The sequence below is a fragment of the Hippocampus zosterae genome, chromosome 3 (genome assembly GCF_025434085.1).
Source record: "Hippocampus zosterae strain Florida chromosome 3, ASM2543408v3, whole genome shotgun sequence".
NCBI lineage: Eukaryota > Metazoa > Chordata > Actinopteri > Syngnathiformes > Syngnathidae > Hippocampus > Hippocampus zosterae.
Genome location: NC_067453.1, coordinates 6,662,592 through 6,686,114, shown reverse-complemented (window position 1 = coordinate 6,686,114; position 23,523 = coordinate 6,662,592). Strand labels below are relative to the sequence as shown.

Here is a 23,523-nt window from a genome sequence, read left to right as displayed (position 1 = left end):
GGTGAATTGATCGGGTAGAAATTGAGAAGGTAATTAATAGACTTACTTTCACCGATATATTGGCTAAAATGGATCAATGACCGCCCTTATTTCGGGCATTTTGCCAACTCCTTTACAAGCGCTGCAGAGGGCGTGACAACATATTCAATTAATGGTAACCAGGGCTTCTGTGGTGGTTGTGGCGTATCGTCAGTGTGGACCGAGACTGGAGACAAATTCCTGCCTAATGGCTAGCAGGATTCTGCCACAAAGTTTCATTACAACATCCACCTTCAAGTGTAGCACGAGTGTCCTCTTGTTCTGCCTTTCCTCCCTGCGACCAATCTTGCTTGCTCCCGACCCGTAGAGTCTTCAGAATTACAAGTCCCTCTTTGCTGTTAGTTTCCGTCCATACCGAATGATGTTTTAGGATTCCAAAAACGCAAGCTCGGACAAAGTGCGGTTCCGAAAATATGAAAGAAAATCGCACTGACAAAGTATAAACTGAAATCACCTGTCACACAAGGTGCCAGCAAAAACAACGCGTGAAACCAAAAGCGCTTGAAAAGGCAAGGTTCAATTGGACACCTAAACAAAATATCCAAAAGTCCAATAACATGAAAATAAAGAGAAATACTTGAACAAGGGTGTCAAACTCATTTGACATTTTGGGCCGCATACGGCCTCGGTACATGTTCTGCTATAAATAACCAAAGTTGGTCTATAAATTTGGTGAAGTGAAGCACAAGAATATCGGAAAATGTCTAATTGGTATTGAAAAATATAGTAATCTTAAAATTAAGATTAAATGAGATTTATAAAGAAAGGAATGTTTAAACCATTTACACATGCGCATATATAATCTAAATGTAATCACTGCCTACACTTTACAAACTAAGGAGAAAACAGTGTGCCCCTAGCAGATAATCCATGAATTGCATCTAATTAAAAATATGAATTCCGTGTCTTTTATGCATTTTTTTTCACTTTTAAATTATCCTGTGGGCCTGATCGAACCTCTTCGGGGCCGGTTCCGGCCTGCGGGCCGTATGTTAGACACCACTGTACCAGAACAACAAAAACCACATGGATCTATGAACAAAAAGAAGAACAACTATGGCTGGTATCGAGAGTTCTAGACAAGCACACTTGAAGCACAAATAGCAAGCAAGGTCAATAATCCAACAAGGTGTAGCAGAAGTCCATCCATCCATCCATTTTCTGGACCGCTTAATCCTCACTAAGGTCGCGGGGGTGTAGCAGAAGTCGTAGTCCTGAAGTACAAGGCTGTGCTTGAGGGGGAAATGAGGCACAGGTGCACCTGCTGGAGAGAAACGCCCTTCACTCCAGGTGCACCTGGAACACAATCAAGAACATGACATTCGCTACGTAAAGGTTAACCGTGTATATATTTTTTCAAGGCAAGGAAGCTTTGTTTGTATCGCACATTTCATCTATAAAGTAACTCAATGTGCTTCACGTAGTTAGAAATACAACATTGAAAGACATTCACAGCAAAATAAGTGAAGACATCGATGCCCAGTGATGTCATTGCAACGATCATTGCCTCTCTCCTTCTTCAATGTAATAGTCTACGCACATCACAGTTGCGCATATCCGTTCCGCACTACGCATTTACTGTGTTTAGGGCACACTGGCCCTGTAAGTTGCTAACAACTCAGATGTGCAAAGGAAAAATCTTTGAGCAACGTAATAGAGTGACTTTCTTCATTATCAGCGCTGCTTTCAAAGCCTGAAACCAAATGTATGACTCTCGTGTGACTTCAGCGAGAGACAATGTGACCTCTGTTAAAACTCACATGTATTTGACACTGATCGAAACGGTTAATTCAGACGTGACAAGTATGACTTCTCATAGCAAATGAGCTGCAGTGTTTCCTCAAAGATTGTCCTGTTGTGGCAAGTCATCAGCACTGGCGCGTTGCAAATTAGTCTCGGAACGACCGGTACCTGAGTTGGGAGGTCGGGATGTACAGCTGGACACACGTCTATTGTAAACCATATGTTCAACAACAAAAATAGTATACAAACCCAATTCCAATGAAGTTGGGACAAACATAAATAAAAAGGGAACACAGTGATTTGCAAATCATGTGCAACCTATATTTGATTGAATACATGACAAAGACAAGATATTTAATGTTCAAACTGAGAAACGTTACTGGTTGAGCAAATAATCATGAACCTAGAATTTATTTCTGCAATACATTCCAAAAATCTGGGACGAGGTCACGTGTACCACATCACCTTTTCTGATTTTATATTTAATATTCGTTTGGGAAGTGAGGAAACTAATTCTTGAAGTTTTGTAGGTGGAATTTTTTTCCCGTTCTTGCTTGATGTAAAGGTTCACCTGTTCAACACATCAGGGTCTCCGTTGTCGTATTTTACGCTACATAATGCACCACACATTTCAATGGGACGCGGGTCTGGACTGCAGGCAGGCCAGTCTAATCCTGGAGAATGTGGTTAGGCATTGCCTTGCAAAACTACTACTTACTGAAACAGCCCTCATAAAAATCACAAACGATCTTCTCATGGCAGCAGACTCTGGCCTTATCTCCATCCTCATCCTCCTTGACCTGAGTGCAGCCTTCGACACAATCTCTCACCCCATCCTCCTCAATCGACTCTCTACCATAGGCATCACCAACACCCCTCTACATTGGTTCCACTCATATCTCACTGGCCGCTCTCAGTTCATTCAAGTTGATTCTTTTACTTCACAATCCCTCCCCGTTTCTTCTGGTGTTCCCCAGGGTTCTGTCCTCGGTCCGCTCCTCTTCATTGTCTACCTCCTTCCACTCGGAAACATTTTCCGCAAATTTGGCTTACACTTTCACTGCTTTGCGGATGACACCCAGCTCTATCTCTCCAGCAAACCCGACGCTTCTCTCCCACCCTCGTCCCTCTCTCACTGTCTCTCAGAAATCAAATCTTGGTTCACCCACAATTTCCTCAAGCTAAACAGCAATAAAACTGAACTCCTACTCGTCGGTACCAAATCCACTCTAAACAAAGCCGACAGTTTCTCCCTCACAATTGATAATGCCACTATATCTCCTTCCCCCCAGGTGAAGAGTCTGGGTGTCATCCTTGACAGTTCACTATCCTTTCACTCCCACATCAATAACATTACCCGGTCCGCTCATTTCCACCTTCGCAATATAAACCGCCTCCGTCCCTCACTCACTCCGCACACCACCGCTATCCTTGTTCACAGTCTCGTCACTTCCCGTATTGACTACTGCAACTCACTCCTCTTCGGTGTCCATCAAAAATTCCTCCATAAACTTCAACTTGTTCAGAATTCAGCAGCCCGGATCATCACGAGAACCCCCTCCTTCCATCATATCACCCCCATCCTCCGACAGCTCCACTGGCTTCCTGTCAAACTTAGAATCAACTTCAAAATACTTCTCTATACATTCAAAGCCATCCATAACCTTGCGCCCCCCTATCTGTCAGATCTTCTTCAAATCTCCATTCCCTCTCGCTCACTCAGGTCCTCATCCTCCCTCCACCTTTTTCTACCCTCTGCCCGTCTCAGTACAATGGGGTGCAGAGCCTTCAGTCGCTCTGCCCCCAAACTCTGGAACTCACTTCCTCCCAACATTCGTAATATTGACTCTCTTTCCTTATTCAAAACCCAGCTCAAAACCCACCTATTCAGACTTGCCTACCCGCCTTAAATCTTTCTTTCTTTATTTATTATTTTATCTGTGTTTTATTATTGGTCTTGGCTGTACAGTGTCCTTGAGTGTTGTGAAAGGCGCTTACAAATGTGATGTATTATTATTATTATTATAAAACTACGTAAGCAGGCACGTCAATGACAATGCTGCAGCTTGGATGGCGGCATATTGTGGCGTTCTCCAGGGAGTGAGAACAATTGAACTTAAATGTTCTAAAGCAGAAGAACAAGCTTACCTTTTCACACCCACACAATGACAAGTGTTGGCAAGTCATTAGTCAACATGTTATGCACAATCACGGTGTCACATCAGTACTAAAATTATCATCGTAAACTGGAGAAAATACGAGTGAATGATGAAACAAGTCAACCAATGACTGAAGAAATAATTGACACAAAACATGCATTTGAACACTACTTACAGAGTTTGTGCCTCAAAGTGGCGACGCTACAATATATTTCTCCAATAACCTGTATGTACCTTTCAGCATTAAAGGTGCCTTCACGGATGAGTAAGCTACCTATGCCGTTGGCACTAACACAGCCCCATACCATCATCACATGGCTTTTGAACTTTGTATCCATAACAGTCCGAATGTTTTTTATGCTGTTTGAAAATTCGCAAAAACTATTTGAAATGTGGACTCGTCTGACCACAGAACACTTTTCCATTTTGCATCAGTTCATCTCAGATGAGCTCAGGCCCGGGAAGTTGGTGGCGTTGCTTGGTATTGCTGATAAACGGCTATTGCTTTGCATAGTAGAGTTTTATCTTGCACTTACTGATGTAGTGCTAAACTGTATTTACTGACTGGTGAATGGTGCTGATATCCTTTTCACATCAATGTCGGGTATATTTGTACTTTAATTGCAATTCAGCGAAGCTCTTTTTATACCCAATTATGGCACCGACCTGTTCCCAGGTAGGCTCTTCCCTGTGAGATACTCCAAACAGGGTGAACTTGTTGGTTTCTTTTATCTGAGACAATCTTTAGGTTGTTATTTACCTTTCATGTTTTGGCGGACATCTTTCGCCTTCTTCAGAGTGTCACATGATGGCATGTGACTTGTCTTCATCAGACCATTTTCCAAACAGGTGTTTGATTTATTTTTTGCCACCTGTCCCAACGTTTTTGGAACGTGTTGCAGCCATAAAATTCTATGTCAATGATTATTTGCAAAAATAAATAAATAAATACATAAAACAATCAGATGTATTAGTTAGAATGTTAAATATCTGGCTTTTGTAGTGTATTCAATGAAATTGAGATTGGGCATGATTTGCAAAACATTGTAGTCTGTTTTTATTTATGTTTTTACACAACGTTCCAACTTCATCGAAATTGGGTTTGTACATTAAAATAATGAAATACGCATTATGGTTGACGCTACAAGGGCTGGCACCTTTGTGCTTGTGCTGTTCTGTGCTCATGACACATCATGTGAGGACAAAAGGCTTAGACACAGCAAGTCACATGCCTGTCATCACGGGGGCATGCTTATTTATAAAAGACACTGAGAAGGAACCTTCCGCCGTCCTGAACAATCAAATGTAAGGTCACATGATATTTTAAGACAAAAACATTGCAGAATGTTGCTTAGGGTGACCCGTGATACACCTGTGATTGTCTAAATGGAAAACACAGACTTCTGTTGCACAATTCGACAAAATGCCTTAGTGTGGAACCAGCGAAGGCCAGTGTTCAAATCTCAAATCTTGCCCTTCCTGTGTGGAGTTGTTCCACTCAACTTCCTCCCGTGTTGGATATTTTCCACATTGGCACGGCATGATTCTTCATACCAAAAACACACGTTAGGCTCGGTGGAGAGTCTAAATTATTACAATTATAAGCAATGGCACTCACACGTGACCCTAATGAGGAAAAGTGCTCTAGTAAACAAAATATAAAATATTTACACAGTAAATGCATACATGTACAGTGTCAATGAACTATATAGAGTCTAGCCCAAAATATTTTCATTGTCGTCTGCAAAACCTTAAAAACATGGTAAAAACATGGAATCACATTGTTTCTCATAATTTGGTCCACTCTTTTCATTTCAAAGACAGGCATTTTCTTTGCATTCAGTCTCACAAAATTAGCTACACTTGCACAGTCAATTGATATGCACTTGTACGTTTAGTATCAGGTCAATTCACAATTGCGTTGTATCATACACTTTGGTGGACATCACTAAATCATATTAATTAATCAATGTATTTTTTTAAAGGAGTACATTTATTTTAACTATTATAATTAGTTCACAGGTGACTGTGACATGCTCACATGTACTGTATGTTTGAACGTATTGATAAAATATAGACGACCAAACAAACAAACAAACAAATAAATAAATAAACAAACAAATGGGCAGTTTTCCCCACGATGCCCCCGGGGGATTAATTTGCGCACATTTGAACATATTTTGCAAGTACATTCAAATGTGTTTGCCAGTCAAAAACGTTTCCGCCACATTGGCAAATCCACGCTTCTGGACGAACACGCTTATGGTGTGTATCATACTTTTATTGAAGAAGAAAAAAAACGTGAAGAGATGATTTTTCTTTCACAGCCCTCCCACATACAGCCCGTGGAAAGAAGAAAATCCCGGTCGCGTGCCAGAACATGTTTTTGTCAAAATACCCCGAGGTTGGAGAATCTTTGAAAAATTTCCACGCAGTATGCTTCGTCACGCAGAAATCAAGCCTGTTTTTTGCTCGCCGCACTACCGAAATGCTTTCACGCACACTACTGAAACACGCTCGCATACATGACTGACATTTGTTCTAATGGACCACAGAAACACTCAACACACTACAAAAATGCCCTCTCACATAAACGGCTGAAACACTCTCACACATCATAGTGAACCACGCTCATATATCGAAACAAACCTTGAAGTGATGTGTGTGAGAATGTTTCAGTTGTGTGTGAGGGAGTCCTGAATGATATTCTTGAGAGATACTTCACCTCACATGCTTTTTCTCTCTGCCACCACCTCATTCAGTGATTGCTGCACTTTATTCGTCTTGTCGACGCAATAACAGCTGCTCACTAAAGTGTCTCCGCGTGGGCTAAATTTAATGGCTGTCACGGGCAGCAGGAGCAGAGACAGGCCTGCTGGTGTAAACAGCAAAGCGAAACCAAGAGGGGAGGGGCGAGACGAGACGGGACGGGACGGGGTTCCCTGCAGGAGCAGGCGGGACAGGATTGTGGGATGTGTTCATCTTCTGGGTTACACAAGGACAAACCTGAAAATGGTGAAGCATTTTTGCTGCGTTGGATTAGCAACGCAAGCGTCATGTCATGTTGTGGAAGCCATCGCGAGAAAATTTAGCAAGTAAAACATGCCAAATGTTTTGTTTCAAATATATTGTCATTACCTGGTACATGAGCAAAATAAATACCTTAATGAAGGATTACTGTTGGAGCCATACAGACTGACTGAGGTCAAATGGGTTGAGGGAGTTCGCGAAAGTGGACATAATCCACGCTGGGATGCACCCAACCTCCTCGTTGTTGCTATTAAATAATTGAAATTGGATTAGTCCAGGGTCAGTTTTGAACAACGACAGAGTTTTGAACAAAATCACATCAGTGTAAAAAAAAGAAAAAAAGAAAAAAAGGTCATTTAAAATCACATCCAGACATTAAAACATTGACGATCACCATTAACTTTGACGATGAATGATTGACGTACAGGATGTGATTCAACTGTCAACAAGAGTAAAAATAAGATTACTGCTTGTAATGTGAGCTGCTTCACATAAAGACTGAACCAAGCCAAGCTAAGCCAAACTGGAAGCGGCCAGGGCAGAAATGCTTGCTGCTCTTCCAAGTTCCATTTTTGGTCCTATGCTCATCGGTACACGAGACGTTTTGTTTTTCCTATCGCTGGTGATCTTCTTCAGTGGCAAACTTGTGCATTTAGGACTCATATTTGGCCAAATTGTCTCTGATTAGTGAATTGAGATTTTACTCACGCTGCTGCAAGGCCGTCATTAAGCCCCAAAATAAGCATCCACCACAATACTCGGTTGCCTGCACTGATACCAGAGAACTCTTTGACTCCTTGAACTTGACGATCAAATTAAAGAACTCTTCAGATCCCATCAAACAACGGCAGCTTGTAAATCAGGATATATTTTGTTTTTCACGAAATTTAATAGTCAAGTACCGGTAGTTGAGTATGCAGTTTTCCACCAAGGAGACACAGAGTCAATTTACTCTAGACTGGCACAAAATGGAGTCTTTTTAAACAGTAAAATTTACATTTGGAAGAGAGTCAAAGGGACACCCACTTTTTACACTGATGAGAGCATCATGTACTCTGAGATTTTGATCCGTTCTGTAGATTCATTCCCGCGCTAGTGCACTGAAATAATATAGCAGCTGTTTTCGGGCAGTAGGCGGGGGTCACCCTGAACTGGTCAACAGCCAAGCGCAGGGCAGACGGAGACGAACAACCATCCGTGCTCACTCTCACACCGAGGGACAATTTAGAGTGTTCAATCAGCCTGCCATGCACGTTTTTGGGAACGTGGGAGGCAATCGGAGTACCCGGAGAAAACCTCCACAGGCACGGGGAGAACATGCAATAAAATGAAATAAAATTTGGAGTGATAATTACTTTTAAAAAAAACTAATAAAATAAAATTTACATTGCGAGTTTTTGAGTACATTTTACTTGTATAGTATTGGTTTATTTCAAAAAAAGTCACTCAAGGATTGGCCTACAACCTTCACGTTCAGAAACAGCCACACTACCACTTGAGTCATGCTGCTCCTACTGTCAGCGAGTAGATTGCTGGTGTCAGGTAGTTGCCAGTCAAGAAGAGGCAACAAAGGTGCGTGAAATCACTTCACACATTTAACCACACCCGGTAAGTGACTTAGTCTGGTCTAGAGTTGTTGCATGTCAGTTGGCAACATGAATGAAACCGCTCACAAGACAGCATGAGAGTTTCAGAGAAGTAACCGAACGCTGCAATTAAAACGACTGTACTGCCTGAATGAAGAAGGACCCTCCGCCCACCCCCTTTCTGTTCATGGAAAAGTTGTTTTTAGAAACAAAGTTCAGGGAAAGTCACACAAGTGTTCATCACATTTAAATATCTAGATATACTTTATTTAAACAGACAAAAAGTTCAAGAAAGAGTAGACGAGGACACACATTTATTGTATGTCACTTTGTTGATGACCCAATAAAAAAAATTGCATTTATTTGTCTCCAGTCATTACTACATACTATTCCCATGTACAATTTAGAAGTAAAACCATTTCAAGTCATAAGTATCAATTTCATTCACATTCAATTGTTACTGTGTGGAAATCTGGCTGAACAGGAAAGAAAAAAAAAGCGGTGCAGTAAATGCATCACAGTCAAAGGCAATCACCCCAAACTGGCCAGGTTTCTCCCTTTTGTATGGAAAAAGTGCATTTGAAACAAATAATAATCCAGTTTTAAAACATAGCTAAGGCAGCAAAGATTCTAACTCAAAAATGTAATTAAAAAAAATACAAAATAATACTCCAGTTTTAAAAAAGCTCTGACCAGAAATCTAAAAGGGATAAGGACATTTTCCTAGCTCACGGCTAAGCACGGACCTCGGTACCAGTAGTTCACGTTCTGATCTGACGACATTAAGAAAACGAAGGCATGAGGGCTGAGACGGCAAAGAACTAATCTGACCAGAACAGTTCCCTTCACCCTCTGTGCGCCACTCGAACGCCACAACCAGCACATGTGCGGCAAGTCTGCCCAATCATTCACCGAGTCACCCAACTCTGCGTGCAAGTGTGCAGGCAATTTGTAGTTTGCCCCGAACGGCACACCGGTGTGAGGATGTGGCCCAGAAACAACAGCGCTGTCATACAAAAGGCACTTTGCGACTAATCAACTGTCAATCATTGATGAAGTAACTGCAGGTATGCATTTTTCCAAACAGTGGGGTATTCTATCCATCGTGTCCAGTTTGGGCTCCGAGACCCTCAGTGATTTGAGACGTGGTGGTTATTCTGCGGCGGACCCAATAATCCTTGCCTCTGCTTGTGCTTCCTCTGTTCGGTCATCTGTGGAGGACACACAAGCATGCGGTGGAGTTTGACTTTGCAACGTAGAGCAGACGCGATACACGTGATTACAGGGACCGTCCGGTCGACGGGACAGCCACGATGGAGGTGGTTGTTTTGATTATTTGAAGCGCTCGCAGCTCCCCCGGTGAGCGTTACGTTAACACATCTGTCGCAAGAGGAACAAGGATGAGCCTGTCACCGGGATCACATGCAGCGGAGGGAGTCATCAGTCACGCTTACATCAGCGCAGTAACCCGCAAGGGCCCTAGGCCAACTTTAACCTGTCAAAGGTCTGAGAGCTTTCTAAAAAAAAGTTGGGTATATTTGGGATATGTGGTTGAGGCTTGACTTGGGGGAGGAGGGGGGGGGGGGATTTAGTTACTGACGACTAATGCCAACCTTAAGTGAGAGTGACACGCCATCCACTCACTGGTGGTGTGCGCAATGGCTGACATGTAGCTTGACTAATGTCTGCAATAAACGGGAGGGACATGCCCACAGTCAGGGGTGCTGCGTGTAACAAATGGCATGGAAAAGAAGAGAAAGTCTTTGCTGCCATTGTATGGGTACATAGTAACCCCCCCCCCGAACCTCCCAAAAAAGTAAAATGTCGACTGACCAATGATAGGAGTGAAAGGGGTGACATAAAAGTTACTCATTGGTGGTGAAACTTGCATCATGGCGCAACTAAAGAACACATGCCCAGTGAGGTAACACTGAAGGGGTGGGGTGGGGGCGTTTGCGATTGTGATCATTGCATGAGACGGGCAAATACGGATGACTTTCAGCCAGACAAAAAGATGGTGTTGAAAGTGTGTGAGTCATTTGACAAACAAAACGCATATCACAAGGTCCTTAAAAGAGCTCCATTTCCTGCGACCTTTTGGCCGGCTCATATTTTTCAGGTCAAGAGTTGACATGCTGGCGTTAGGGTGATGGCTCTTTACCTGCTCCTTGAGCTCAGACAGCTGAGCGGAGAGCTGCGCAACCAGCGTGACGGTGCTCTCCAGTTTCTCCTGCAGCAATCGCATCTCATTCTGCTCGTTATCCCCCTCGTTGCTCACCAGAGACATGGCTCTCATTCGGGGGAACCACTCCAAGTTCTTTTCCTGAGAGATGAGGGAGAGATCGGGTGCGAGAGAAACCGTGAGAAGGATGAAGTGCGGAGCGGCGGGAAAATAGAGCCGAGTCAGGATGTCAAGGGGACGGCAGCGCCGGCAATTTTACCGCCGTCAGCCCCGAGCAGGCTGTGATGCAGGGTGTGTTAAAGTGCGTCGGCCGGACTGCGGTGGAAGACTCAACATGGAGCTGTTAGCAACTGACATCAACTTTTAGTCGAAATCATCCTCTCACAACAGAATCTGTTCTTTGCTTTGCACTTGAGCGCGACGGCGGTTCCGGTCAAGCATGGTCACACACTCACTAATAAGTGGCTTTTCCGTGCGGATATGAGTCACTCTCTTCAATCAAGAAGTCAAATTGGACTCACGTGTTATTGTTTGACAGTGTGTAATCTTAAAAGCCAAAGAAACCTTCATGCAGGTGGAAATGCACATCTGTCAGCTGTCATTCTCGAGTGTTTTCTTTTCATCCAAAATAAAGGTATTTTGTTGAGCGGATTTAAAATAAAAAAATTATTCTGGAGATTGCCGATTTTCCATTGGAGCACAAAAGCAGTCGTGCAAATCAAGGGTGGGCAAATTATTGCCACAGGCCACATATAGGCTGTTTTTTGTTTGTTTGTTTTTAATGCGGCCAACTAAGCAATTATATTCGGACGGTTCATTACAAGTTGATGCCTTTATCCAAATCTCTTTTTCCCCCCAAATTGTTCAATAAAAAATTATTTTTGTCATTATTGGGGTATTATGTAATAATTGGTTCAGTAACAAAAATATGATTTAAGTGTTTTGTTAAATTATTGGCTTATTTTACATAGTTAAATTAGCTTAAAAGAATTACAATAAATAAAAGAATTAATTATGATGACCTGCCCTAATCTGTCGGTTTTATAACTCAAATGTGGCCCTTGAGCAACAAAACTTTGCTCATCTTGAATGACTTCATTTTTTTTTCCCCCAAGCATAAAAAGTCATAGAGAAGAGGAAAACAAGCCACTGGCATTACATAATGGACTTGGACCTGAAATGCAAAGTGTGTCTGTGGGTGTGCATCTGCAGCAACGTCTCGTGGGTGAGAGACGTTGCTTCATGCAGACAAACTGTCATCAGCTGATCTTGTGTAATATTTCTTGGCCACTTGTGATAAGAATGACTCAAATGGTGCCATGAGTAGGAAGGGACGGGCACCGTCACGGCGCGCTGCAGCGAAGGAGTGAGGTATTCTCCCACCTATGATTATATAAGAATATATCTCACGCATGGAAAAAATGATTCGTGTGAGATGCTGAGGAAGGAGTGACGCACACTAAAGTCCATGTTTCCCCCATGCACGTCCAAGCCCTCTTAAATGCCTTGACTTGTGCACTTGTCACCACGTGCATTCGCCCATCCAGATTTTCCACACTAAACACGCATAAGACGGGAATGCCGGAGGAAACAACGAAAGCGCTGTCATTCCCTTAAGGATAAGGCGAGCCTCGAATCATGGAACGTGGACTCTTCCTCAGACTTGTGAATGTCTTTGACATCTGTGGAAAAGATCAATCAGACTTTGAAATTGGAGATGAATTGCGTGTTGTGGGCCAGAGGGTACAAGTCAAGGGTCCTCATAATTGTGGGCAAAGTTGCTTTCACCATGTGCAATTTGACATTATCAACCGTTGCCACAATGGACCCGCACAAAAACGCAGGAGCATAATGACTGGCTGCAAATTAGACGGAAGTGATGAAATCCTCATTCGGCCGATCAGCATGCATAGACTGCAAAAGAGGGGGAAGTGAAAATTCTCCATTCTCCGAATCAACGGGCAGGATTCAGTCACATAACTGCGAATAACATGATTACCAAATACAGACTAGCCCACATCCCTAGCCTGGAAATGAGTCGGGGGTTGACAAGACAGACGGTCAAAAAAACAATGACAGATGTATGGGAAAAAAAACAAACAAACAAAAATAAAAATGTTTGGCGTGAAGAGTAATACACCAACTTGTGTTTTGCCACACACCATATAAAGCATGACATGAGTTTGGGACTCCGCCAGCATGACTTACATATTCCAGGGTGATGCGATGCAGTACGTGACACAAATCACCATATCAAATTTGTATTTCTCTCTCTTTTTTTTTTAACGACAGCGATAATAGACAGAAATGGTAGACCGCTCCATACAACGCGCAGGTCAGCACTTGCTGACCTGTCATTCAAGAGAATCTGGATGAAATAAATGTCAGAAATATTCAGAAAAATCAATGAAGAGCCCCTATATTAGCCTGAACGTAATTGGAAGGTATTCATTGTATACATTGTGCAATGTTTTGCAGACAATGGATGAAGCAATTTAAAATATAAACGCGCTATTGCTCAGAAACAATGTTTATCCATAGCTGTTCTGTCAACAAAGCGCACATTTTATTTATTTATTTTTTTGGTAAAATAGCATCAAATTATCATTCGCAGTTTTTGAAGGAATAAGAAAAATTGGCGGGACCTTATTGCCCACCCCTAACTCCACTTTTTAATACTTGCCGTAATAATCGGAATGCCGTAGTTATGACTGAGTGCATTTTTGGAGGTTTTTCAATTAAAAAAAAAAGTCGGCGGGGACAACAGTGATCTGCACTCAGAGATATTTTGCTTTCATGTATTTATTTTTACCTGCTGTCTGCTCTTCGCTCATCCCTGCAAAAAATATTTGCTCTGCTGTACCAAGATAAATAAGGGTTGAGTAAAAAGATACAAATAACATTTCTAACACGTGTGGGAGAATACAGCCCTACGTAGAGTCTGAAGAGTTTTTCAGTGCAGCTTGAGTCATTAATACCCAACAATCATCGTGGGAATTGGCTAAATGGCATATTCTGGAAGTGCATATCAGCAGGACTGAAAGTATGTACTTAAAAAAAATGTCATCAATGTACTTGATGAAAGTTAATTTGTCAGATTCCAGAATTCTGCAGTTATTATTTAGTTTTATTATGTGTATATGATGTCATGTATTACAGTTTGGAAGGGAGAAAATTGAAGAAGGAAAACGGCAACAAAAACGCTGCTGGATCCCTCATGTCTGACATAGCCACAATAATAATGTGACTCAAATGGGACAAACATCTTAATCGTATATTTTCTTGTTCCAAACATTACCACCATTGCCTTATTCTGTTAAATATCATGCTGTGCATGGGCAGCGGTCAAGAAGTGTCCGAAGAATTTGGGATTTTTTTGCCCATATCGTTTGCTAGCGTCAAAAGCAGCCCTCGTAGATCCTTAGGAGCCGACTGCACCGGTCGGATGAAACTTGCAGATTCCTCACAAAACCGCAAATTCTGTGAAGGTTTCCTTTCTTGAGACGGCAAAAAGGCGTTTCAGAAACAGAAGAAAGCCATTTTTTGTTGAAACACAGTTACTAATTGAGTCGATACTGATGCAAGGCTGCGGGCAATCTGAAGATTTGCATGTGCCCTTGTGCATCTCATTTCTACTTAGTGCCATTTTGCCGGAATGACTTAGCTTCATTGTTGCTCCCAAGATCAATTTCAACACCTAAATGAGCGTGCATTTACAAATTTCCATGTGCTCCTCATGGTTGCTACAGCCACCATCCTATCAATGTACACACTCTAATATACAAGCGGAAATGCCACAAAATATTTGACCAGACTCTCGAGAGCCTCCGCTCAAGACAGCTCTTCACAGCACACTTTCTGTCATATGGTCAACAATTCAACAAATTCAAGAATCAAGGCTACACTGATTTTGACCAACTTTTAAGTCAAAAGAAATTACATCAATTGATTAAATAAAGCCAATTGACAAGTAAAAATAACAACAATGTAATGGCTAAGTCAATAAAATGCCAGGAAGGGAACACGATTGGTCGGAACAGATTGCAAAAGGCAATTCTGGTTGTATTTTGAGCTTGTATGTCGGAACAAAATGTCAGCTGTTTCATGAGTGAACATGGACCAACAAAGCCTCGCGTGTTTCCGTAGCATCTCAAACTCACACTTGATCTGATGATTGTGTCAATTTTCTTAGCTAATCTTTCTCGCTCTCACACACACACACACACACACACACACACGCGCACGCACGCACGCACGCACGCACACACACCAGCTAAGAATATGAAATTTGTTATGTAACAATCAATAGATTTTATCGGACAAAGCAAAAATTGACCTCTGGCCTGTGCAGGCTATTTTACTACGCTGCCACCTGTGCTGTTTTTACTGTCTACATTGTACAAGTTGAACGGTGAGAGCGTGAGTGCATATTTGTGTGTGTATGTGTGCGTGTGCAAATGCGCTGGAGGGTAAATGAAAAGCTCATAATAGGACAGTGTGTTTTGCGTGCGCGTTATGTGTGTGTGAAAGGGACAGGAGAGCACGTGTGAGGCAGGCTGCGCTATTAGCAGGTCACTTGAGATGGGTTATGTAACTCGGCTGATGCAGTACCTGCTTGGGTAGCGTCTGTCCTTCTACACACAAACACCGGCGTCCGCACATAAGCACACACGCATATTATCCACTCCCTGTGTGCACTGAGTAATGATGCTTTTCAACACATCAGCTGCGACCCACCAAATCCCGCGCACATCATAACGAGGCATGTGTGTACTGAAACCTTTTGTCACATGGGGGCGAGAGCCAAATTGTAACAAGTCAATTCAAGGTCAACCCTCACCTGCAAATTCAATAAAACATTTAATGATAAAACGCACCCAACAAATGTACTGCATACCCACATTAGGTTACAGATGACATTGAATCGTAAAGGTGGTGATGTTTGGGGTTTGGGCTCGACATTATAGAAGGAGCTATCTGAACACTATCTACTGCTTTACATCCTGCACTTTACCAGTCACTTCCTAACCCACCGTTTCCAGCGCATCTTCTACAGCTGCACTGACGCATCCCTGCACCTGGCGTCCTCTTGGCGAGCAGATAAAGAATTCTCCAAAATTAAAGGTGCCCAAAAGCCTTTTCTCTTCTTTTTTGGGGCGGGGGGCGGGGTGTAGATAATCTTGGAATAGTTCACTAAATTAACAAAGAGGACATTCAAAGCATTTCAAGACTGACAATTTTAGGCCATGAAATCCGAATTATCTGCAGGACTATCTCAGTGCAGCCTTGGCACTCAGGTTCCCTCTCTGAGTAAGGACTAACCTGTGTGCTGGGGGTATAGGGGGGGGGGTGTTAACATGTGCCTATGCAACTGAATTGTTCCCACTCCAAGGAATAGCCAGCCTCTTGCGCCCAAAGTCAGCTAGCATAGCTTCCGGGTCATCTAATGAGTAAAAGTGCTCCAGAAAATGGATTGAGAAATGAAAAATAAACACTCACCTGCCAATGCATAGTAAACTCGAGTGTGTAATAGGTTTGTCATGCAAGTTGCTCATTATAATTTGAGCATTCCTTTGCCCAATCACATAATCAACATTAATCCCAGAGGTGCCATTATGCTCCGAGTTCTTATTTGAATTCATTAAGTGACCATAACAACTTTAGCTGCCATTACCTCATTCACGTGCTGGTCTCTGTGTCAGTGTTGCAAGTTTGTGCACTAATGTGAATAGAGCTGGACTGAGTTTAATTAGTATCTAAATCCACTCAATCCCTCAGGGCTAACTCAGTGGACTACTTTAGCAATGTAACCGTGTCTCTCTCCAGACATGTAAAAGCAGAAGGAAATGATACTTGACACACGCCTATGGAGGCTCTGTCTGTTTTGATTGTGACTCTGAAGTAGAGGCATACGTGTCCTCCCACTATTGAAGGCGGTGCCAAAAAGTAAATGCACTAGAAAAAAAAAGAAAAAAAAACAGGGCGTGATTCTGAAAACTAACAAAAGTCAAATATCGTCTGTAGTTAGCATTTAATTTTCCTGCTCACTGAAAATGACGTAAGACATTTGCAGTAGATGGATGGGAGTGACTGTAAAACAACAAATTTGAACCTGTCCGCATTTTATCGAGATCTGCACCAGTGGGTTGTGCAACCGCCTACAAAGGTTTGTGGAAATTTTTTGTGTAGATTTTCAATAAAAAATAAATCTCACTTTATCTGTTTGCAAAGGTCATAAACACATCGAACGCCAGTGTCAGTGCATTGGAAAGCAAATGGTTTGTTGTGTGTGCATGCAACACTGACCGCTATCATCTGGGCAACGTAGCTTTCTGGACCGGTGTATTCGGTGGGATCCTTCACTCTCACCAGAACCAAGAAGTAGAGGTAATGCCACATATTGTGCTCATACATGATGTGCTCTTCAAAGGACACCGTCTTGTTGTCAAATTTGTCCCTTTCCAAACCTGGAAGGTATTGTCTCATCATTTATACAACATCTGCCAAACTTAGCTTCATCTCTTACATGCGAATTTGAAGGATTTATGGAGCACAGAGTTGTACACACCACAGATGAAACAGGTGGTTTTCAGAATCTCCTCTTTCCTTTGTTTTTCACTCCTTAAATCCGCAAAAGTGTCGATGATGACGCCAAAGATGAGGTTGAGAACAATGATGATTACAACAAAGAAGAACAGCAGGTCGTAAACCACGCGGGCCGCAAACAGCGGTTCCTGGATAGGACGGTGACATGGTGACATGTAAAATAAAGAGAAAATGCAAATTAGCCGACGAAACGCAAACGACATCTGTGTGCAGCACAAATTTGTCCTGATCTGACCTCTTTGGAGGGTCTTCTCAAGATATCGCCAACACCACCACCATTACGTAGTCCTTGGTTCAATACGGTGATAATGCACATAAGCAGCGTGTCGCACACCCTCTCTGTCCCTTCGTCTTCATCTATAAACACACAGTCAGTGAGTGGTGAGTCTGACCGAATTTTTTTTCATTTATTTTAATTTTTAATAAGGCGAACAATTGTTCCATGTTATTCAAGCAAAAAGATGCTAAAACAGTATGCCTGCCAAGCCTCCCTAGTCACAAAGCTCAGATGCCACCTTCTAAAAGAATCCATGCACGCCATTGGCCCAGCAATAAATGAGGCGTGATAAGGGATGGTTCACTTCTATCAGGCAGGTCCTCCCCAATTTGAACGACTATTTTCAGCAAGACGACAAACAGTGTGTGTCAAGTGTCCTGTAGCTCCAAAACTCCTCGGGGTATTGAAAAGAAAGGCATGTCACGGACGTGTACCCTAGACAGCTGGGAAATGTTTTAAATTCCGACCCCGGCAAAAAAATAAAAAGCATGTCTCTCAGATCTCAGCTGACACGTGACTTGATCATGAAAGACATCACATTAACTGCGAGCATTGGCGTATCTTAAGATCAAATGAACTCCCACGTTACACCCAACATTTTTTTTTCCACAAGCACGAAAATGTCATTTAACTGTTGAATTGATTGTAACCAATGGCTGCTCAGGATGAGGATCAGATGACGATGGGAATGGATGGGCTCACGTGTGTGTGGATTTAATGCAGATGAGTCATCTCCTTGGGCACATCAGATTTCTTTGTGTGAATGTGTGTGTGTGTGTGTGTGTGTTTGTGTGTGAGAGAGAGAGAGAGAGAGACAGTGCGAGTGTGTACTGGTGTCCAGTGGTGGCCAACTAGGGTGCTGCTCTGCTGAAAATTAAGTGTTCAGATTTCAGTCGAACCACAAAAATGTTCACCCTTCATTGTAAGACACAGAAAGCAGTTTGTGAACGCGTCACTGACGCAAAAGCAAAAACTTACCAGCAGCAGTTTTAATGGAAACAGGGCATCTCTCATTCGGACATGAATCTTCCACCAGTGGTTTAGTTAATAAATGTCCATGTCCTAAAAACAACAAAAGACGTGAACAAAATGCGCAGTTGTTACTAACTGTTAAGCGCAGTGATTGTGTCAACTTTGGCCTTCCTCTATTAAGTTTATACTGTATGTTGTTCCTGGGCTCGACTGTGTTCTTTCTCCAGTCCCACAGTCCAAAAGCATGCACCGAGTGTTATTTTCTGCAGGTGTGAATGTGAGTGAGAACGGCCTATCTGTCTCGATGTGCCAGCCCCGTGATTGACAGGTGATCAGTCCAGACTGCAGCCCGCCTCTCAGCCAGTAAGCTGGGATGGGCCCCGGCTCAAGTGCCAATGAAAACAGACGCAAAGCAAATGAAATCGTCCTCTTTCTAATCAGTGCTGGTAATCAGCAAGATGTATGATTATTATGTAAACAGCAGCTGCCGGGTGGGCGGATGGCAAAGCGCTGCCGGGGAAAAAAACCTCAACAAACCAATTGGACGACAGTGAGGTTCTGAGCAGCTTAGGAGTTCGACTAGAATAGAATCATCTCAAAGAAAGGGAGTGACCCTAGCTAAGAGGGACATATGTTTTGATGGGGTGCAGGGATCAAAGCCCCGAGTTGACAGCTCTTTGGACACTGACAGTATTCTCCACAGGTCTGCTGGAGCTTTGCACCTCAGCTGGCTCCTGAGCCAACAGCCACAGAACTATGAGCGCCACCGCTTACATAACCTGCCATTGCTGTGCCGTGTGTGTGTGTGTCTGCGCGCTGTTCGGCAATACACAGGATGGCGCGGCCACCGGGTTATGCAACAGGTGCACATGTGCCTGATGGCTGTCTCTCCTGACCGTGCACTGCTCACAGCCACAGCTCATTAACACACCCACACAGTGGAGCGTTTCCAAAACGTGCGTCTGCGAACATACTGTTCATTTTCAAGCTTTACTGAGCACGATTGTGATAAAATAGTGAATGGCTCTTTGTCTATTAGATAAATGTTTATCTACAAAGGGCACTTATTGAAATAAAAGGTGTTGGGCTGTAAAATAATATTTATACTGTCGTTACTTTTAGAAATGGTGTGCCATTATATTATTGTCACATTCTCTCTTTCTCTCTCTCTCTCTCATATATATATATATATATATATATATATATATATATATATAAATACACACACACACACACACACACTAAATGACACAGTTCTGACCTGATGCAGACAGACGGTCCACTTCCATGCGGAAGTCATCTTTGAGGAAGAGAAAGCCGATGATTGAGAAGAAATAGACAAGAAAGATGGCCAGAACTGCGGTGAGGATAATGGAGCGTCCATTCCTTGTCACACTCTTGATGACATTAAGCAGTGTTTCCTCTCTGATTACCAGGTCAAAGAGCTGGGTGGGGAGATTATTATGAGGCATCTACAAATATATTTATAAGTGCAACACATTCTTCTTGTGTTTGGCAGGTCAATCTTACCAGAAAACTGTAAAAGAACTCGTGCACAAAGAGACCTAGAACACAGATGATTGCATAGCCCAAATGGTAGATGAAAAGCATGTCCATCACGACAGCTTTGTAACCACGGGTGAACGTCCCTTGGTTTCCCACAAAGCTCACCAAGAAAATTAACTTGTTGAACAACTGTAAGAGTTTACCAGAAAAAAAAACATTTAGAAGAATATAGTAACACTTGATTCGAGTCGTTGACCACTTACATTGACAGTGCCCAATAGCAACAAAGCAGGACCGAGACCCATGGTGTAAATTGCACGTAAAATGAGGAAGACCAGGAAGAAAAGGATGCCGCATGGTTTGGGTAGCACTGGAAGTAAAGCAATGGAAGCTGCCAATGCTGCCCACAGCAAGACACTGTTGAAAGAGGATAAAATCCCTGTGGAGGAAAAAAAATGGTGAAAAAAACAGGACATCTATGAATTATTCTGAGTTAAATGTTTGAACTTGACACAACACAATTACACTTCCAAACGCTGTTTGAAAATGGTGCACTGTACAGTATATCAAACACTTAGTAGGAAACGTTTTTTATCAATAGGGTTCAACCACCACTCGGATGCTAACTTATGTGTACACCCATTACAATATGAACAGCAGAGCAAACCATCCGTCCATCCATTTTCTGATCCGCTTATCCTCACAAGGGTCGCGAGGCATGCGGGAGCCTATCCCAGTTTTCTTCGGGCAGTAGGCAAGGGACACCCTCAACTGGTTCCCAGCCAATCGCAGGGCACACATAGACAAACAACCATCCGCGTTCATACTAACACCTAAGGACAATTTAGAGTGTCCCATTAACCCGTCACGCATGTTTTTGGAATGTAGGAGGAAACCCACGCAGGCACGGGGAGAACATGCGAACTCCACAAAGGAAGGCCGGAACCGGAATTGAACCCTTCATCTCTGCACTGTGATGCCGACGTGCTCACCAGTCGTCCACCGTGCCACCAGACAGGACAATATGAAAATATCTTTCATGATTATGAGAAAGACTACCATTATAGAGTCTGATTCCACCATTGGCTTTGACCTTGAAGACATGATCAGCGTTGACCCACATTTTGTTTTTTTAAAAAAAACATAAACAGACTGTATACAACATTGGACATCTAATTTAGGATTGGATTAACACCAGCACAGTTTGGCCCATTAAAAAAAAAAAAAAATTAGGTGGTCTCACCCGACTTCCATATTTACCTCTATTACCGGGTAGGTCTGGGTGGGTCTCACTCTGCCAACCTCGTCATTTCTTTCCAATGATCGTTACACACATAGATGTGTTTATAGAAAATAGTTCACTCGCAAAAAGTACAGGGAGAATGCAGAGAGCACCAAATGAAAAACATTTAGTCAGCTTTTGGTCTCAACCAAACAAGCGGACCAAATGCCTTTTTGGGTGTAGATACAGTACACCCGAACAGTGCAATACTGCGTTCGAGAAACATTTATTTATCAGATTTTATCAGTTTCTCACCTTCGTCTCCATCATCTCCAAATGGGTAGAATACAGCCACACAGATATTGAGCAGGCAGGCCAGGTAGAATGAGATACTCCCCCAATGGGAGATGTGGCGTGAGAACCAAAACAAAGCCTTATTTTCTACATGAAAAAAGGAAACATAATAGACAAGATTTAGACAAATATATTTAATTCTTCCAATTATTTTTTTAAAATGAATGAATGAATGAATGAATGAATGAATTATCTCTGCCATTCGCTACGTGGCGGAAGGCAAGGGATATTTTTCAATAACCATTTGTTGGTTGGTCTGTCAGCAGAGAATCTGGATTTAGGTGTGGTACTTAATTCCTTACAACTGATTTTCACTTTTTGTTTTCAGCTTCTGTGGTATTCTTTGACCCTAAACCGGGAATAAAAATGGCACAGACCTTTCGCTTATTCACTCTTTACATATGACGGTGGACTAGCTCAATTTAGTTTTGGTCAAGATCATAAACAGGAACTCATCATTTTAGCGGTTTGTCACTGTCGCTCAATCAAACCATAAACAAAAATAATTGTAATCCCCTGAGGACACAGCAAAGTTTATCCTGATACTGACACAACTAACAAAAAGATGGACAGAAGACAAAGAAATAAGAAAGGGAGGGGCACAATGTATTCTTCATCACAGGCAACACTAACATCATCATTATTGTTATTATTTTGGACAAGACTCACTTCGGATTTTCTTCTGCCAACTCATCTCATTGTAGAGATTGTCAAACTGCTGAAAGAAGTCATTGACCTTGCTGCCCTGGTCATCTCGTTCAGTGGTGGTGAACACACGCATTTTCGACTCCCGAGTCAGGTACTCACAGATGTTGGGGACTGGAAATACAATCTGCTCCATGGTACGGTCATGACGCACAATCTGGCAAAGGCGACATCTTTAAAAATTTGACGGTCTACATTCAGAAGAGAAAATTGAATGTAATACCACCAAAATTCTTACCTCAATTTGAGCTGTGTGATTGGCATAGTATTGAAGGGCATCGTCCTTTTCGTCATTGTCAGGATCCAAGCTTGATGCAGACCCCACACCTGACCCTGGCCTCAGACTCTGCTGCAGAATCTTATTGTGTCGAGCCAGCTGGGAAGAGGATCGAAAAAAATACAATTGGTCTGAAGATCAGGAGGAATTAAAAGGAATTAAATACTCTCCATTAGTGACTAATCATCAGAATGATCACCCTTCAAATGAATCATGCAACCTCCATTTTGATGTTGAAAGGGCTCAGTGAATTGTTATCGTGTTTGTCCGTTTTTACATTAAATGTGGATCATACTGAAACTGAAAGCAAAATTGTACTGCATGGTGGCACCATCTGTATGCACGATGCTGGGCGTAAAGGGGAAGTCAACCCCAAAATTATCTTTACAATAACAGGTTCTACGCACGTTCACTCGTCTAAACACAACATTCCGATTAATGTAGCATTTATGGAATGTGAGTTAAGCAGAAAAATCCACCCACTTTTGTCCATCTCAGGGGGCGGCCATTTTGCCACTTGCTGTCGACTGAAAATGACATCACAGTTGCTCAGGGCGCAGGGCGTGATTGGTTGTTACCTGAGCCCTGAGCAAGTGTGATGTCATTTTCAATTGGTGAAAAGTGGCTAAATGGCCGCCTCCCCGAGATGGGGGGATTTTGCTGTTTAAGTCATATTTTACAAACACAATATTAATCAGAAGGCAGTGTTTAGAGGAGTGGAGGCGCGTTGAACATATTGTTGTAAAGACATGTTTTGAGTTGACTTCCTCTCAAAAAAGCCAAACCCATACCTGTCAACTTGTACGTTTTCCCCGTATTTTATACGTTTAAAAAAATAATCATTTCAAATCATGTACGGCGTATT

The 23,523-nt window shown here is 42.5% G+C and overlaps 1 protein-coding gene across 3 annotated transcripts in view; it reads right to left on the bottom strand.

Moving 5' to 3' along the window:
- Positions 1-8,802: 8,802 nt before the first annotated feature.
- The window catches only part of itpr2 (inositol 1,4,5-trisphosphate receptor, type 2), a 70,907-nt gene continuing 56,186 nt past the window's right edge, over positions 8,803-23,523 (bottom strand). For 2 of the 3 annotated variants that reach the window (XM_052060795.1, XM_052060797.1), the window contains exons 46-57: positions 22,620-22,757; positions 22,346-22,538; positions 21,638-21,763; positions 20,364-20,539; positions 20,125-20,289; positions 19,856-20,039; positions 18,601-18,684; positions 17,581-17,702; positions 17,308-17,473; positions 17,046-17,206; positions 10,719-10,880; positions 8,803-9,768 (exon numbers count right to left, since the gene is read on the bottom strand). In XM_052060795.1, coding sequence (XP_051916755.1) covers positions 9,688-9,768; positions 10,719-10,880; positions 17,046-17,206; positions 17,308-17,473; positions 17,581-17,702; positions 18,601-18,684; positions 19,856-20,039; positions 20,125-20,289; positions 20,364-20,539; positions 21,638-21,763; positions 22,346-22,538; positions 22,620-22,757 — 1,758 coding nt within the window. In that variant the 3' untranslated portion in view covers positions 8,803-9,687. The remainder of the gene's footprint in view (positions 9,769-10,718; positions 10,881-17,045; positions 17,207-17,307; positions 17,474-17,580; positions 17,703-18,600; positions 18,685-19,855; positions 20,040-20,124; positions 20,290-20,363; positions 20,540-21,637; positions 21,764-22,345; positions 22,539-22,619; positions 22,758-23,523) is intronic. The other variant, XM_052060796.1, reaches the window with a different exon arrangement.